The sequence below is a fragment of the Letharia columbiana genome (assembly GCF_014066305.1).
Source record: "Letharia columbiana isolate WasteWater2 chromosome Unknown Sc0000022_s0, whole genome shotgun sequence".
NCBI lineage: Eukaryota > Fungi > Ascomycota > Lecanoromycetes > Lecanorales > Parmeliaceae > Letharia > Letharia columbiana.
In genome coordinates, this window is record NW_023501063.1 from 648,532 (window position 1) to 667,226 (window position 18,695).

At 36.5% G+C, this 18,695-nt stretch overlaps 6 protein-coding genes across 6 annotated transcripts; 3 read left to right on the forward strand and 3 right to left on the reverse strand.

The window, feature by feature from the left end:
• Positions 1 to 388: 388 nt before the first annotated feature.
• On the forward strand, positions 389 to 1,387 carry HO173_007089 (uncharacterized protein; the record flags this gene model as incomplete). Its single annotated transcript, XM_037308994.1, has 2 exons — positions 389 to 608; positions 669 to 1,387. The coding sequence occupies 2 exons, from the start codon at positions 389 to 391 to the stop codon at positions 1,385 to 1,387; spliced, it is 939 nt and encodes a 312-aa protein (XP_037164258.1).
• A 1,918-nt stretch (positions 1,388 to 3,305) lies between these two features.
• Positions 3,306 to 3,864, forward strand: HO173_007090 (uncharacterized protein; the record flags this gene model as incomplete). Its single annotated transcript, XM_037308995.1, has 2 exons — positions 3,306 to 3,552; positions 3,605 to 3,864. 2 exons carry the CDS (start codon positions 3,306 to 3,308, stop codon positions 3,862 to 3,864), a joined length of 507 nt encoding a protein of 168 aa, XP_037164259.1.
• A 606-nt stretch (positions 3,865 to 4,470) lies between these two features.
• On the forward strand, positions 4,471 to 5,060 carry HO173_007091 (uncharacterized protein; the record flags this gene model as incomplete). The annotated part of the gene is made up of 3 exons (XM_037308996.1): positions 4,471 to 4,839; positions 4,933 to 5,007; positions 5,058 to 5,060. The coding sequence occupies 3 exons, from the start codon at positions 4,471 to 4,473 to the stop codon at positions 5,058 to 5,060; spliced, it is 447 nt and encodes a 148-aa protein (XP_037164260.1).
• Positions 5,061 to 5,667: 607 nt separating this feature from the next.
• On the reverse strand, positions 5,668 to 6,243 carry HO173_007092 (uncharacterized protein; the record flags this gene model as incomplete). The annotated part of the gene is made up of 1 exon (XM_037308997.1): positions 5,668 to 6,243. One exon carries the CDS (start codon positions 6,241 to 6,243, stop codon positions 5,668 to 5,670), a length of 576 nt encoding a protein of 191 aa, XP_037164261.1.
• An 835-nt stretch (positions 6,244 to 7,078) lies between these two features.
• HO173_007093 (uncharacterized protein) lies at positions 7,079 to 8,110 on the reverse strand (the record flags this gene model as incomplete). The annotated part of the gene is made up of 3 exons (XM_037308998.1): positions 7,079 to 7,431; positions 7,489 to 7,575; positions 7,636 to 8,110. The coding sequence occupies 3 exons, from the start codon at positions 8,108 to 8,110 to the stop codon at positions 7,079 to 7,081; spliced, it is 915 nt and encodes a 304-aa protein (XP_037164262.1).
• Positions 8,111 to 16,537: 8,427 nt separating this feature from the next.
• On the reverse strand, positions 16,538 to 17,290 carry HO173_007094 (uncharacterized protein; the record flags this gene model as incomplete). The annotated part of the gene is made up of 1 exon (XM_037308999.1): positions 16,538 to 17,290. One exon carries the CDS (start codon positions 17,288 to 17,290, stop codon positions 16,538 to 16,540), a length of 753 nt encoding a protein of 250 aa, XP_037164263.1.
• Between the last annotated feature and the right edge of the window lie 1,405 nt (positions 17,291 to 18,695).

Here is an 18,695-nt window from a genome sequence, read left to right on the forward strand (position 1 = left end):
CTTGTTCGCAATAGCTGTTATTGACAACAGCATGGAAGGTTCGTCACTCCTTCTTTTAAACTGTCCAGATCTGGATCTTCTGGGCTCAGACCTTTATCGGCGCAACATGCCACTTTGAGGACCTCCAGAGACTCACGTTCTCCACCCGTGCTCTCCGCCTAGCAATTAGTGTCTGCCATCTTAGTCGTTCAAGAGAAAGCCTACAGCATAAAAACTCGCCATGGCTACATTTGTGACACATCAAATGTTTAATTGAGAACGCCCTGTCAAAGCAACGGCTTCGATCGCAGATGACAAAATTATATAGAGGACGTCTTATCCTACAGATTATCCTACATTTTAGAACGCCCGCAACGCTAAGGCGTCACTTACATTTGCCTTCGCAGTCATGAGTATCTTTGCCATCGTCGTTTTCTTTGCTGCTATAGCTAGCCCCGCTCTGGCACAGTCGAGTTCTAGCTTTACTTCCAGTGTTTTCTCTTCCAGCGCTGCGTCAAGCACTTCCGGAGCTTCTTCGATTGGATTTTCCAGCCCATCTGGAAGCAGCCTTTCCTCTTCTACAGCATCGTCCTTCCTTGCATCAATAATAGCATCAAAGAGCAGTTACGGTAAGTTTCTAGGTCTTTGAGGTACAAGATCGTTCTTGCTTACTCTGCACCCCTTATTAGTAGCGAAATCCTCCCCAACCAGCACTAGCGCGGTCGTAGCATTCGCCTCATCTCTCACAATTTCTTCTTTGGCTCCCGCTATCTCCGCCTCGGCTTCCATGACCTCGGTCTCATCCAGTGCGAACACCGTCACCACAGTCTCGAGCTCCCTGGTACCTACTAGCTCGAGTCCCAGCGCTGCAAAAAGCACCACCCAGGCAACAACAGCTAAAACGCAGGTATTGGTTGCCGCGTCATCCGCCTCATCTTTCTGCAAGTTCCCTCCATCCAGCTCGACTAAGTCTACCACTACTAAGACCTTTGCCAACCCTTCAGCCTCCACCAATTCCAACACTTCGAACCCTAGCGCGGTCGAGCACACGTCTAATCCAACAACAACTAACATGAAGAAAACCACTACTCCAACATCCAGCAAGAAAAACACGTTACAGACCACCAAAACGAAAAAAACCTCTACCAAGCCTACCACCACACCCCATAAGACTACGCTTTTCAAGACTACAGCAAAAGCAAAGCAGACCACGGCTCCTTCCCCACAACATACTTCTTCTACAGCGAAAGCTTCCGCCAAGACCTGCGCCAACCTAAGAGCAAAGTATAAAAGTATCGAGAAAGAGATCGCATCTCTCACAAAACAGAAGATTTCGATTCCCGCGTTTTTGGCCGGATATCAAACTGCTGCTGAAGCGGCGTTGACGGCGGCGGGATGTTCCACGTAAATCGGGTCTTTAATCTGTTAGTCTAGGTTATATAAGATAATGTTCAATGTCAAATGTGCGCCAGGAAAGCATGTGCTCTATCCATGGACTTTTTCTTACCCCTGCGGCAGAAGAGCCCAAGCTGAGAACTTCATGGCACGACCTGACTGAACGGTACAGGCAAGGTCAACCCTAACTCATGTATTTTTCAACTTACATCTCGTAGCCTACTAGAGATTATGAGCACGCATACGAAGAAGCATGTTGGAATTCCTCTGCCATACTAGCCGATGCAATGTACTGAAGCAGACTCGTGCTCACTGAGTCTCTGTAGGGTGCAACTCAGTTCCCTGTGGCAGTAGGGGCCAAGCGAGATGTTTTCGGGGCGCAACGGCTCAACGCAACGCAATCACCATCTTCAGAATAATAGTGGTAGATCATCCATTAACCTAATCCTAATCCTACATGGTGCTCTGTAAATTCTGAATGCCTCTTACCAGTACATGAATATGAGATCTCCCAATTATCCTAAGTCCTCAGAAACTTTCATTGAGAGGTTAGACGCCTGAGTCGAGTACTCTTGTTTCAATTTAAGGGTCCCGACTACAAGAGACACCACCTTCGAGGTGACAGGCCGTCTTTATATTGCGCTTTATATTTGCGCCTAGAAGACGTTCCAGGATGTATCCCCTTCACTATCTGTCTCTTAATGTACCGGCATACCCTCGTAGACCTCTCTCTCGTCCTCTCAGGTGTCACAAACAAAAGTTCCTGCTTAATAGGGGTCGTGAAAAAATATCGATGTCCTCCCACCTCAACAATACGCAACGCTACGGAGCCAGACATCACGCCCTAAGCATTGACGCTAGTGTCACCGTTGGGCCTTGGCGGGTAGGTTTCCGTGGCCAGTCCCGATGGCATAGTTCAAGAGGCCGAATACAAGCTCTATACAGCTTGCGCCTATTCCGCTATGTATTTCGGAACCGTGACAGCCGGACTTAATGCAGCTGCCTAGGTGACTGGTTCCGATCTGGCTTGCTTGCTATGTATCAGGCTACGGGCAACCACGACCGAATCATACCCTACACCAATCACACCCAAATATGGGGTATGATTCGGTAATTTGCCATTGCTTGGGGTATGATTTGGTAAGTTGTTAAGTGGCCTCAAACTACGAAGGAGATAATCCGCGATCTGGCTTATTCGATCATAAAATAAGGAGTTTCTCCGACCGCATTTGATGAGAATTCTATCAGCTTAAAAACATCAGACGAAAGCCGAGTGGGCAATTTCAGCCCGGGTATCCGCACTTCACGCTTAGACACCCCTATTCGGGTCCCGTAGGCCCCGTAGGGCCCCGTGGGTCCCCGAAGGAATAATCTACTACGCTGCGCAACGGGGTGTAGCTTCGAGGTCAAACCCCGCCCCGACCCGGCCTCGAAACCCGCCCGTTCGCAGCGTAATACCACCTTATCAATAATAGTCGACGATAAGTCTACCGCTTCTCAAAAAATAGTTTATTTTAGATGACTTAGTTATTTATATGGAGCTATCTTACCTTATTAAACCCTCTCTATGGTATTTTTTCAATCTACCCCATAGATTACCATTACCCCTATTTGGGTAATTTGTGTGGGGTTGGTTGTATTGGGTTGTTTAGATCCTACTTTGATTTTCATCAGGCTACTGCTGTAATCACTTATCGGAAGAGATCTCGCATGGTGTATCAAGCTTACGAACGTTTGTTTGCTAAACGACCGTCTAGTTTTCGTCGATAAACCAGTCAAAGAACATCATCACTCTCCCCTTTTCTAATATCTTCAGCATTGCGAAGTCTATCTCCTTCTACAGCGGCTGTCATTATTTGAAGAAGAGTACCACAGGTCCTCAGACTTTGGGACCTCTGTTCTCTCGAAAATCAAAGTTCTTTTGATAGACGATGGCTTCTGATCGATTTCATGGCATAGACGGTAAAACCCAGACTGAATTACTTACAATTGAGAGCTGCATTTCCCGTACATTCAAGAACCCTGTGCTTCTATTGGAGGCGCTCCAATTCCCCAGATCGATTGTGGGATGGCATGGCTCTGATGACAACACGGGTTTACAAGTGGTCGGTAGCAACGCTATCAGCCTTGCACGTGCCGCTGTCGAGTACAACTACACCGGTCTAGCTAATTCTCGTGGTATATACTACTCAAGCTATATGACATCACAAAATCACTGACGTCATACAAGTATCGAACGAAACCCATAACACCATGTGGCTGGAAGACAGCGTGTCTGTGTGTGGGAGGAAAATAGGATGGTTGGACATGATCGAAAGAAGCGGTTACGGAGGTGACCAAAATGAAGCTACCGCCATTCTTCGGCTCACTATCAAAGCGCTTATGGGAGCTGTGTACATAGATGGTGGCATGGAAGCTGTTGTTGTAGTTCTGGATGAGTATGATGACCATCTGATCAGGGCTAGTTTGGGCCGTGAAGGTGGAGGATGAAAATGCTCAGGTGCTGATGGCTACTCCTCAATCATTGCCCGAAGCACGATGATAGGACTTCATAGTAATAACCACTTATCGCGAGCTTTCATTACCAAACAAAGGTCGCGACAAGAGACAGACGTCCCAGCTTGGACAACAGGACAGCCAGAGTTACCGAGTATCGTCGCAAAGTGGCTTTGGTTGTAACCGTGTCGCCTTTCTTTGTGCTTCTGATCCCGATCGCGCTCGCGAAGCCAAAGTGTCCGATCCGAGCTCTTTCAAATTAACAACAATACTAAGCAACAATATCAAGCAACAACAAAGGCGTAGCCTTTTATGGTTAGACCAACGTGCAATGGGAAAGGCACAGGCATGTGGCTCCAGATTGAATCACTGCCTTCTTCTTTGCTGCTGAAGAAAGAAAACATGAGCCTGACCAAGGCTCAAAGAACTGGTTAGGATACGTCGTTCAGTCCATAAATTGATGCATTCTCTCTCCTACTGATCTGCCAGAAACTCACATTCGATTCCATACCACTCATTCATTTAAGCTGGCCTTCCTTGTGCAATTATTTCTACTTCTCGCCTCTACTTCTCACTAACCTTACGGGAACCACCGACATCATGCGTAGCTCATCAGGAATGAGTACCATTTTTCAAACATACATATTCTTCGCCCTTTCAATCACATCCGAGGTTCAAGGGTTTAGGAACGACCAGGCCGCAATCACCCCGCCTCCAGCCGTAGCTACCCTAGTGGCTAGAGATCAGGTTGTCCTTGGAGCATGTGGACCATTTGACCATTGGATTACAGTGGCCGCCGGTGCTAGCTGCGAGAGCGTAGCATCAGACAACGAAATTACCATGGACGAATTCCTATTAATGAACCCGAATATCTCTCCAAGCTGTGACAACCTGATCGCAGGTAATCAGTACTGCATTGGTACGGGTCCTGCCTCGCCACCTTCCTCAACGATACCTTCATCCACGTCTGTAAGTCTTCGTTTTCAATGATCACGATAAGTGCCTTCGGTATCTGTGTCTCCAAACCAAGCAATAGGCTAACAACATACTTCTTATGCACAGACACCTCCTCCTCCGCCAAGCACTAGCGCTGGCCCTACTCCTACTCCCACTACCACTCCACCTTCTTCACCAATTGTAAGTGTTCTCTCTCTCTATTGCAAGTCCAGAACAACTTTCAGATGCAGTGATATGCGGTTTTTGTTTCATGCGAACAACATGCTGACAGAGAATTTTTCACCCCAGGTCTGGAACCATGTCTGCACCACCACCCCATCAACCTGCTTCAGTGGAGCTACCGGTACCGACAAAGTTGCTTATGCAACGGGTTGTTGTAATGGCTGTGGCCCGGGGGGTACTTGCATACTTGATGGCCCTGCTAATGGCCCAATGGCGTGGGAGTGCGAATGTGGAGGGTCCATGCGCAATCGGCGAGATTTCAACGGCTTGGTTGCGAATAACACCTGGGTAGGGTAGAAGTTTCAGCGTTGGTGAGATGGAAGCAGGGTATCTTTGCGTAGATGAAATTTGTCCTGAGTGCGAGTCTTATACTTCTTGTGACTGTTGGTAGTCTTTCGTCATGGTCAAATTGTAGACCATCACGCCTCTTTCCCGCACAGAACACATTCCATTGCCTGCGTGCTAATGTGTAAAGTCTGTCCCATCTAGCATCTGGGATTCCACCGTCTCAATGCATTTTAGATCTTCGTATAAAAAATTCTACATCTACCCTTTTCGTACAAGAGATCAGGAACCGTTGCAGTAGCCGTGATTTCATCAGCTCGTATGAGATATCTATCACGCGGACTCAACGCCTCCGTCAACCAGTCCCCCACTGGTGACCACCGTCTGATTCGACACCTTGAATTCCAGTGAAGACTGAGGCCTTCCAACAGCCACATAGAATGTCTCCTCCTCCGCAATTCCATGGACGCCACCCCATTCCAGTAGCGGGTATCTCCCAGAAGGATCTGGTTTACCGACACAGTTATCCATAATCAATTTCGCAATTCGTGCAACATCAGCAAATCTAAACACAGCCGTGTCGCGATCGTTTTCGCAGTTGACCACAATTCTGCATTCCGACTCATGGCTCAGCTGCCAGCCCACCGGGACCTCTTTGGCCATTGCTCTGGGATTCTTGCTGAAGCGAAAGCGTGTTGTGAAGTCTGGTGTGCGGACAAGGACTGCGAGGGCATCTTGGCACCCTTTCAGATTGGTCGGACGAATTCCGGGGGTGTCTTGGCCATCTGGAATGTAGCAGTGGGGTACGATAACATTCGTAGTCGAGTTGAAAATCACTGGCACATTTTGATCATTCGGAGCCGTGGGAGATGCATTGAAAGGAGGCGGGAGTAGGAGCAAGAGAGACATGATGACGGGGCGAAGTGGAAAGCACATTGAAGTCACACTTTTCAGAGCTCCTGTCGTTATTGTAAGTCAGAATTCTGACTGCAGATGCCAGTCTTCAGGTAAGGTGCTTTGAGTTGAGATTTAATGCGAAATAGTTGAACTCATTCAGCATACCCGTGCTAGTCGCGTACTCGGACCGCGCATAAGGCGCGTTTTCTCTGCGACTTGCGTTCACTACTAGTAGATAGCAAATGAGGATTCGTCGCTTCTCGCATCAAGAAGTGGAGTCATCTTGCTAGCTGCTGTCACGGATGACCGGACCCTATCCCGTTCAGAGTCCCCAACCTCAGAAGGTGCAAAGTACCAAAATCGCCGACCCGATACCCCAAAATTCGCGCCTATATAACCCAGCCTAATCTACCCAGGTGAGTCGCGATTTTGATCAGCTTTGCAGCTCTAAAGCTTATAGGGAATAAGCTCGCAACCTCCAAGCAGTCCTCCAAGAAAAGTGGCTTGATAGTTCAATGGTGAGACCCTGCGCCGTAGGTCGTTGCTCATACTATGGCGGTCCGACTTCTAGTCCCAAGTAAAGCACGTAATTGGGTTGTTGCAGCGCGTTAAGAAAGCTATCAATCAGGCGTGAAGTACCGACGGGCAGGCCGGAGAATTAGGGCGCCCTGTCACGTACGGCGAGTGCTGAGCAACCTGGAGTTGAGCTGTTGTGGGATACAAAAGAGCCCTTTTTTAGACAACAGGGCTTCATTTGCGCTGAGCATTATCAGTAACAGGTTCTTGCATCGAACTGCTGGAACAGACGGCAAAATTCTCTGACTCTACGGCGGCAGACGTACGGCCATTAAATCCGCTCTTTGACGGAGCTTCCAGCACTCACACAGTGTTTCGCGGAGTTCGAGATGACCAGTGAATGTTGCCTATGAGGACTGCGATTCCTGACACCATTGCGTTCGTTCTTTGGACTGAATAAGGCAGCGACGCTAGGAAGACAGGACACAATAACCGCAACGGCTGACTCGAGGTTCGTCCAAAGCGCGGTAGAGCCTTCAATTCGGCCCTTCGTGTCCGTCTCGACGGCGCGTAGAATGTCAAACGCAATTGTGACGAAGGCGCAGCAGAAGACACCAGCCAGGCCGAGTTTTACTGACGTGCGCATCTGGAGACTTTTGAGCATTGCTAGTGGTAATGCCATGACTATAACACACTTAGCATTGAAACGCTAACAATGTATTCTAGGGCCAGAGCACTTACTAGCCAGGTCTGAGAAGACGTTCACTGCGCAGCCATAGATGACGAAGACCTGCTGTCGATGTATCATTGAGGGGGTATCGCAACTCTCTTACTATTGTCAGTAACGCTGTTGGTATTGTGAGTGACGTAATAATAGGTAGCACGTACCAATATGTCCTAGGGCTGATGGACTACCGCATTCAGTGAGGGAGCTGGCAACCAAAATCCAAAAGGTAAGGAAGACTATTCCAAGAACAATCCACCATGCTTGAACAAACCTCTCAGAAACCTGGAAGATACGGTGGTAGAGCAGTAAAAAGGACATCTTGACGGCATAGAGGCAACACCACGAGACTAGAATACCAGCAACGTCAAGACGGACGAAAAGCAAGTGTTCTGCTTCGTAGCGGCCATCGTCTCCTGCTTCAAAACTTGCGATTTGATATATAATTGAGGCCCCCCCAGAAACAATCGAGATTTGCGCGACCAGGAGCAAAAGTCCTAGCAGATGCGCTGCATCGTCCCAGGAGAGGCTTCTGATAATCTTGCACCGGACCCAGAACCGGCCTGCCGTAAGCACAATGGCAAGACCGGTGAAACCCCACGAGACTGCCGTTAGAACACTGAAGGAGATTGCTGACATTCTGATAGAGTAACCACAAGTCCTTGGAAGCCGTGAGCTGGATCGAGACACAACAATCCCAAAGCTGCAAGAGGAACTCTGAAGAAACACAGATACTCCCGCGCTTGGGGTATTTCAGCAACGAAGTGAAGCAGAAACCAGGTCTTGGACTCTAAGATAAAGCTTGACTCCATTTAAGAGGCTCGCTGCCATAGTAGATTGCAGGGTCACAGCCAAAGTAGTGGGAGAGGCTCAGCCGCGGCTCAGCGCACGTTGTGTCAGCGCTGGGATTGTCGTTAAGATAGCGATCTGACAAGGGCATGTTGGACGTGGTCGCCTAGTCTCAGCAAATAGCATTTGAGCATGAGCTCAGCCGCAGACTGTGGAGTTGAGACTTCTGCAAGATGAATAAGCGGTGTACACAAGGCCGGGAATTCTCCGAGGGTTAACATACTGACTATATCGTGAACGGCGTCTCTGGAAGCACGACCTAAGAAATAGTGTACTCAGAGGACCTCACAATATGAGACGACGCGAAGTGTGATATTCTTCTTTCCTTCGACGGCGCAATGGCTGAGTGGAAGAAGTTCTGAGGTGAAATCCTTGTCGGCAGAAGCTAGGTAGTAGGCTAAGCCTAGCTCTGTTAGAGGTGATGTTGATGTTAGGGCTGAGGCTCGTAAGCGCTAGGACGAGAGGAATCAACAGGAGCAACCTAAGGTATTAATTATTGAGCGCCACAAAAGGTACGTCTCGGTGTGCAGCTGATGAAAAGACCCTCCTATAACTATAATCTGATAGTGACCACACCTTTCCAGGATCTGCGTGAGACCTTGATTCTGAGAGACTGTTCGAAGCTTCCATTTCCTTTAGGATATCTTCGGGACGCAAGACCCCAGCATAACGCAGACCTCTTCACGGTAAGATATTCTAGTGCTAGGGCCAAATGGTTGTCCACAAAGGTCTCAACCTATTATCGCGTGGCGTTCCTCTACTTTTCTATGTAATTTTGCTCTAAATTCTAGACTTGAGGTTTATATAGATCCTCGAATTAAAGAAAAAGTAACATCATCGACTTGCACTTATAAACTCTTTAGAGTAAATTAATACATTTTCGAGTAAATTATCAAATTATACTTCGAAAGTATAAATTCTTATCGAATTATATCTCTAATTATCGAATTATATCTCTATATTAAATTATACTTAAATATAAGATATAATTTCGTAATTTATTATTACTTAGAGTATAATTTAGTAAGTTATTAAAGTAGCCTCGAATTATAAAGAAGATAATTCGCGATCTAGTCTATCTAATTATAGAAGTAAAAGATTTTCTCTAATTATATAATATATTTAATAAGAATTCTATTAATTTAAAAATATTAGATAAAAGTCGAGTAAAGATAATTTCGACTACTCGAAGACTAAATTATATTTTATACTTTAAGATTTACGAGATTTATATTAGTAGCGACTTTTATAAAAGCTCTATAAAGATTCTATAAAGGCTTTATAAAGATAAATATTTAGATTTAAATAAGAGTATTCTAGCTATTAAGCGTAAATATTCTTAGAATTATAAATTATTAATAATAGTATCTACGCTTAATAGCTAGAATACTCTTATTTAAATCTAAATATTTATCTTTATAGAGCTATCGTAAAGCCTTTATAGAGTCTTCATAAGAATCGCTATTAATAGTTTACTTTCTCGAAGATACTTTTAAGACTCTCTTAAATACTTAGATTATTCTATACTTTATACTATAAATATCTCTATTTAAGCCTTCGTAAAGATCTTAAAAAAATAATTTCTAATAGATATCTAGCTATATCTATAAGTAGATTACTTAAATAAATTACTATAGTAAATATAAATTCTTATTAAATTATACTTTAAGTAATAATAAATTATCGAATTATATTTTATATTTAGATAAAATTTAATATAGAGATATAATTTAATAATTAGAAATATAATTTAATAAGAATTTATACTTTCGAGATATAAATTAGTAATTCGTCTCGAAATATCTTAGTTACGTAAACGTCTTAAGCTTAACTCTTATAGTATTAAGATATAAAAAGCCTTAGAATTACGTAAGACGGAGACGAAAACGCTATAAGAAACTATCTTCTACTATTTTAAGAAATTTTAGCTAATAAGCGTAGTAAATAATTAATTTATTATTATTAACTTATAGCTACTTCTAGATCGCTAGCGAAGATAACATTTTTAGCTTTTAGCTAATCGTATCGATTTATATAGATCTCTAAAAATTTAGATCGTAATAAACTATTTTATTTACTAACGCCTTACGTATAAAATATCTTAGTATTCTCTATTAAAAAAATCTATTATTTTATTTAGATAATATTACTTCTAAATACTCTATTTAATAAATAATATAAATATATATCGCTATTTCATATAGCTTATAATTAAATATATCTCGAGATATCTATTAAAATAATTTTCTTCTATTTTAATAAGATATTTTAATTATATTAATAATTAAGTTTAGATCTATAAATTAAATTTATAGAAAGTAATTTATTTTTAAATCTAATTTCGAGATTAAATTCGATTCTCGAACTTCGAAGAGTAAAGATATTTTAATTTAAGATTTATTTAGAACTATAAGATCGAATTTTAAAAATTCTTAATTATTAGAAAGCGTAGAATAAGTTCTATAGTTTAAAAAAATAATAGTAAAATTTTAATAGAAAAAAAATAAGTAATATTAATAAAAGATATTTAAAAATTTAATTAACTCTAAATATATTTAAATTTAATTAATAAGAAGTTAATTTTAATATCTATTATAGCCTTTTTATTTTAATTTCTAATATTATTATTTTTATATTTTTATAATTTTTTATTAACTTTACGATTTTTACGATTTTACGATTTTTTAATAAGAGAGATTAATAAATTCGAATCGAGAACGAAGCGAAATAGTTTCGAGTTTTATTAAAGTTATTATCTCTCGACTATCTAAGCTTCTATAAAAGAGTATTCTTATTAAAGTACGAAGAATAATATTAAAAATTCTATATATACGCTAAATCTCTTAATATACTTAATAAATATTCTAAATATTTTAAATATTCTTAATATTATTACTTTTTACTTAATAGCGACGTTAATACTATATATATAAGATATATATATATAAAGTATATACGCGTTATAGCGACGTTATAGTTATATATAAAGAGTATATTTATTAAATTACGACGTTAATACTAAACGTACTAGTCTATAAGAAAAGAAGAAGAATTTTAAGACTTTATATTATATATAAAGTTTTTAATATAGCTATAAGAAGTAATTCTCTCTATATTCTCTATATTAAAATATTTATAAATAAAGCTTAAGCTATTAATTATAATAACGATATTAGACTTTAAATACTTACTTTAATCGAAGCTAATATTATAGTTAAAATTATTACTACTATTATTTAAAATCGATATATAATAAATAAATCTACGAAATCTTTCTAATAAGAAATTCGAGTAAAAGTTTACTATTAAGACTAGAAAAGTTATTATTAAGAAGAAGAAGAAGAAAATTAATTGATATCGCTATTAGAAAAAGATATATACGCTTATATATCTTATACTTCTTCTTCTTACTAGATATAGATTCTTATTTTAAAGCTTTTAAAATTCGCTTAGAAGTATAAATAAGAGCGACTTAATATAATAGTTATAGAAGATAAGACCTCGATCTATATATTAAAGTATTAGAAAGTAGTTTATATATTAATAAATATTATTCGAATACTTTAATACGATAACTCTTTAAATCTTAATATAATCGAGTCTTATTAGTTATAAATAAAGCGTTAAACTATTTAAAAAGATATATTAAAAACTCATAAAGATATCGAGAAACAATAACTATATTACTAAAATTATAAGCTTATATAGAAGAGAATTTAGAAGTAAATAGAGCGAATATCGAGATATATTATAAAGATTATTTATCTTAAAAGCGATAATAAGTATAGAAAAGATTATAAGAAAGATAATATATAATTTTATAACTTTACGAAGCGAGTAAATAAGTATATATATAGCTATATAAAGTATTATTACTAGAAAAATAAAGCTATTTAAGAAAAAGATTAGATTTATTAAAATATTAAGTATATTAAGAGATTTAACGTATATATAAAACTTTTAATATTACTCTTCGTAAATAAGTTTTTAATAAATAATATTTAAATTTCTTACGCTTTAATAATTATAAGATTAAATTTAAAAATTCTTTTCTTATATAAAAGCTTATATTTTATTCTATAATTAAAAAAAATTCTAAAAATTTAATAGAAAATAAAAAATTTATCGACTTTATTTATATTATATTCGAGTATAATATAATATTACTTAATATAAAATATTTTATAAAATATATTATATCTTTTCGACTATTAGATATAAGAAAGTATACTTATTTATATTAATATATATAAAAGAATAAGATAGAGTTAAATTAGAAAATCTTAAATTTATATATATAATTAATTATAAATTCGAGATTATTACGTCTTTTAACTAGATCGACTAAGTTATTATAAATAAATAAATTAGCGTTTATAATTATTAAAATCTCGCTCTTTCGCGTCTCTCTTATTAAAAAAATAAACGTATATTATTAATATATAGAATAACTTTTTTATTTTCTATTAAAATTTTAAGATTTTTTTTTTAAATTTTATAGCGTCGTTTATACTTTTCGAATTTTTAGAAATTTTAAAATTAAGTAACTAAGTCTTATAATTATTAAAGCGTAAGAAATTTAAATATCGCTTATTAAAGATTCGCTTAATAGTTAAATAGTCTTAATTAGATATATATTATTTAATTTTAAAATAACTTTTTTTATTTTCTATTAAAATTTTAAGATTTTTTTTAAACTATAGAATAAAATATAGGCTTTTAGAAAAAAAAAAGAATTATTAAATTTAATTTTATAATTATTAAATTATAAGCGCTTATCTACTTACTCGATAGCTTTAATTAAAAAAAAATTATAAATTTAATTTATAGATCTTTACTCGTATTATATAAAAACTTATAAAATCTCTTTAATAAAGAATAAGTTAAAAATATTATAAGAGTTATTAAAAGTAATAATATTAGATAAATAGCTCTAGTTATAAATAAGAGAATTATTAATTTTTAATTAATATATATAAAAGAATAAGATAGAGTTAAGTTTAAAAATCTTAAATTTATATATATAGCTAATTATAAATTTAATAGATTATAGATCTACGCTTTTTAATTAAATCGACTAAGTTATTATAATTTATAAATAAACGAGTAAAGATCTATAAATTAAATTTATAATTTTTTTTTAATTAGAGCTATCGAGTAAATATATAAGTAATCTTTAATAAGCGAACTTTAATAAGCGGGCTATTCGACTATCGAGCGAATTTAATAAACGATATTTAAATTTCTTACGCTTTAATAATTATATAACTAAATTTAAAATTTCTTTTTTTTATCTAAAAGCTTATATTTCGTTCTATAATTTAAAAAAAAAAAAAATTTTAATAGAAAATAAAAAAGTTATTCTATATATTAATAATATATATCTATTTTTTTAATAAAGAAGACGCGGAGAGAGCGAGATTTTAATAGTTATAAATATTAATTTATTTATTTATAATAATTTAATCGATCTAATTAAAAGAGAAGTAAACTTAAATTTATAATTAATTATATATATAAATTTAAGATTTTTAAGTTTAACTTTATCTTATTTTATTATTAATATATATAATAGAATAAGATAAAGTTAAGTTTAAAAATCTTAAATTTATATATATAATTAATTATTAATTTATTAGATCTACGCTTTTTAATTAAATTAACTAAGTTATCGCGAGTAAATAAATTAATATTCGTAATTATTAAAATCTTCTTCTCTTATATCTCTCTTATTAAAAATAGATATATCGTTATTAATATATAGAATAACTTTTATTTTTTATTTTCTATTAAATTTTAAAGATTTTTTTTCTAAATTATAGAATAAAATATAAGCTTTTAGATTAAAAAAGAATATTTAAATTTAGTCTTATAGTTATTATAGCGTAAGAAATTTAAATATTACTTATTAAAGTTCGCTTATTAAAGTTCGCTTATTAAATTTACTCGATAGCTCTAATTTAAAAAAAAATTATAAATTTAATTTATAAATCTTTACTCGTATATACTAATAAATTAATATTCGTAACTATTAAAAAATAATAAGTATATATTATTAATATATAGAATAACTTTTTTATTTTCTATTAAATTTTTAAGATTTTTTTTTAAATTATAAAACGAAATCTAGGTTTTTAAATAAGAAAGAAATTTCTAAATTTAGTCTTATAGTTATTAAAGCGTAAGAAATTTAAATATCGCTTATTAAAGTTCGCTCGATAGTCGAATAACTTTAATTAGATAGATATTATTTAATTTTAAAATAACTTTTTTATTTTCTATTAAAATTTTAAATTATAGAACGAAATATAAGCTTTTAAATAAAATAATAATTACTAAATTTAGTCTTATAGATATTTAAAGATAACGAATTTAAATATTCTCTATTAAAAGTTCGCTTATTAAATTTACTCGATAGCTTTAATTAGAAAAAATAATTATAAATTTTATTTATAAATCTTTACTCGTAATATATAATTAGATAATAGTTATTACTTAAAAGAATATTCGTAAAGAAATTTTAATATTAAATTCTTTCTTACGTAATTTAAATTATTTAATATCTTATCGCGAGATATTTTTATTAATTTTTTAGACTATTTAACTTTTATCTAAAGTTTAATAAACGCGTTATTTTAATAATTTTTAATAGTAAGACTATAGAATATCGCTCTCTTAAGCTTCTATATTAAGTCTCTTAAAGTCTCTTCGATAATTATATATTTTTAAAATATACTTATATATTTTTAATTTAATTTTTAAATAGAGATAATATATTATATTAAGAGTACTAGTATATTTTATAATCGCTCGTAATACTTTTCTCGAGAATCTCTTTAAGAATCGTTAAATTATATAAAATATAGTAGTATTATTATTAATTAATACTATTCGAAAGAGTATAATTAATAGAAATAAGTCTTTTTATTTACTTAGACGAAAAGCGTAAAATTTAAATCGTTATTACGTTAAGATTTCTAATTTTTATAAATTATCTATTTAGATATCGTCTTTTCTAAATTTAAATTATAGATTAATCTATAATTTAGATATTTTTAAATATTTAACCCTTAGGGCTGAAATCTCAATTATCAAATTTTAGTCTTGGCGCTAAGCTTACATAATATTTTCATGTACGTATTGAATGATAATTGACTAACGAAAAGTCAAATGTCATATTTTGAAAATATGTGGTTACCGAAGGGACCCTTAGCCATGAGCAAAGCTAACACAGTCCCACTGTGGCGCGTTTTCCGCACAAGCTGCGCTGACCCTGATTATTTTCCAGTCCTATCTCGCCTGCGCATTTTTAGGGCCGGGAGTCCTAGAGACAATCAATAGTACGTGACGTGGACTTTCCTATTGGCTGTCAGCCCTCTTCGCAATAAAGGCCGATACTAAACATAGAAATGCACGCGCGACTCTCCCAGCTCTCCCAGCATTTCCCTGTCCTTGTTCCCGCCACTCAGAATAACGCATCTTTTCGCACCCATGTTGCCGCATCTCTGCTGACCCTCTTACGTTCTCCTTTTTCCAGCTGTCTTACCCTGCTGTCTAGATGATCTTAAGTTGACGGGAGAAAAGGGGACATGTCTATCGCTGCCATGGAGATATCTGTCATCTACCAGGGAAATTGCTATTAGAAGACGTACATGGCTTGGGTTACCACATGGCTTGGGTTACCACATCAATTGCCAAGTCAACTGCTATAGGTGGTGCAGCCACAGGAATTCGTGTATGAACCCTCCAAGATAGAACGGACTGCTTGGACTGTTGGGCCACCGGTCATTTTGTGGCGAGGACTTCAGTCGAGAGCCTGGAACTTCCTCTCAAGTAAAGGCGGGAGAAGTCGAGGGCAAGTATGTAAGGACTATTTAGGAGACTGGAAAAAGGGCTATGGTACATTCGCGTCGAGAAACTTTTGATGCACAATCATTAAGACTTTGTTTGCCGAGGAGAAATCGGTATTACGAAACTAGGTAGAGTCAAAAAACCAAAGGGCCTAGCCTGCTTCTCCGCGGCACCCTTCATTACCGCATTCGAATGTGGTCAGCATGCTGAGCTCGATGTTTCGTCCATCATCTTCAGCGTAGGTCAAGGTAGTGCTAACCATTTTACGTGAGGAAAGGGCATGACTGGGGTCCTATCCAGCACCAATTGCAGTCCTCCATCGTCATACCATCTCCTACAATGAAGTGAATTCGTTGTCAGACTAAATCAATACTTGATATGACAACGGTCCAGGCATTCCATGGCACCGTTACTAAAAGACTTGGGAATGCTCTTCGCAAACTGCCTGATGTTCGTGTGATCAAGGAAATCCGGGAACCCCAAATCGGCATCGACAATATCCGGGTCCAGCGAAAAAAAGTTCTTCCCAACAGTGCTCAGGCCAGGATCCTCATTACTGAAGGCGGCGATAAATACTGCTGGCTCGCAGTTGTCATTGAACTCATAATGGATGCTTCCCTGAGGCAGTATAGCACCCTGGTATTGCGATAATGTTGTGCTCATCTGAGTCTGCAAGCCATTCTCAAGAAGAAATCCGGTCCTCACATTAGCGCCGGTGGCAAGGATTAAGAATTCGGTTGCGCGCGGGTGGATATGAGGTTTATTCATGCCGCAAGGGTTCATGAATCCAGCTGAGGCTGCGACACCGAGATTTATAAGGGCGGGGAATGTTTTCCGGTTTGCGAGATCTCCTTGGCCACCGGCTCCCTTTGCCTCCTCCGGGATTTGGGTTGGCACTCGGATTGAAATCATACTTGAGCCAGGTGTCGGCTGGGCCTTGCGCTTGGAGGATGGTGAAACGATCCACACTGTCGGCGGCGAGTTCAAGTTGGTTGATGAGGTCCTGGGAAATTTCTGGGTTGGAAGGCGGTACAGCGGAAGAGAGCATCGATGAGGAGGTGTTTTGTCGTGGTGCAATGGGACTAGCTTTCGAGATGGCGGCGAAAGCAAGCGCGGCATTGAGGAGTTGCTTGTACATCATGGCGCTTCTTTTGAAATGGAAGTGAGTTCCAAACCCGGTCGATCTAAGAATCGTTGAGGTCTTTGAAGGTGTTTTTGACAGATCACTAATGGCAGAGTGTTTGCTCTTCGGGATCGATTTCTCTACAACGAAAGGCGGATCAAGAATTCGGAACGGAAATCGTGTGTTTTAACTTCAATCCGAACGCAGGTCACTTATCCCGCCTTTCAGCTCTCACTCGAGGCAAGAGTACGAGCGATTTCGTATTTCGGGATGGATTTCCAGCTAAGCAGCCTTAGGGCTTACACGGATCCCGAGTTGTGGTGAGACATCGAATGTGAGGTTACACCATCCTTTTAGGGATTATGTTGACAGCGAAAGGTCATCAAAAATTGTGAGGCTGGGCTGACATGATGGTTGCGTGCTGATTCTGCTGAAGCGGTGAGTCACTGATCTGCAACTTGACTCCGGACAGTAGGGATGTAATTTTACATGTAAGGCCATGTGCCTTACAGTAATTATAGTATTGTAAGGCAAAAACTGTGTAACAGCGTGTAAATCATGTAAAACACTTAGTAATCCTTATGTAAGCTTTCTGATTAATCAAATCCATGGTCTTAGCAATTCTCTGTGTAGAAATTTTGCTTATCTATCTACACCGAAGCCTATAGGCATGCTAACTAGCGACGATAAGTTCGATATTAAGACGAGCGAGATATTAGAAGACATTCTATTACGTTATACACGTACCTTAGATATATCTTAATTATCTTATTTAATATATCTATATTAATATTATATTCTATATTAATTCTAATACTATAATTAAGATTAATTTACTTATTTTATTTATATTAATGTAAATAAATTTAAAGAAACGCGCTAATAGAGGCTTTAATAAGAAATTATAATTAGTTACTATTTATATTTCTAAATAAATCTATTAAATAGATAAATTAATTTTAAAGAGTTTAAATAAAGATAGCGAAACGATCTTAATAAATAGTAGTTAAGAAATAAAGAAGATATTAAATTATTTATATAACTAGCGAATCAAAAGAAATAGCTAATATTATTTTATATTTTTATATTTAAAATATATATTAATAGTATTACTTATAACTTTATATATTATAATATCTAAGAGTTTTAATAAAGTTTTAATTAGATAAGAAATAATCGAGTTATAATTAATTTAAAATATTATTTTTTAAAACTTTTTATATATAACTTCTCTATAAGATAAGAAACTCTCTAAGCGAAGTAAATATACTTAAAAAACTACTATTTAAAGTATTTATAATCTTTTTAATACGTCTTAAATAATTAAGAAATAAGTATATTAAATTCTTATAAAGAAATAATCTTATTTTAGACTTTATAGTAAAAAATTTTTATTCTTAA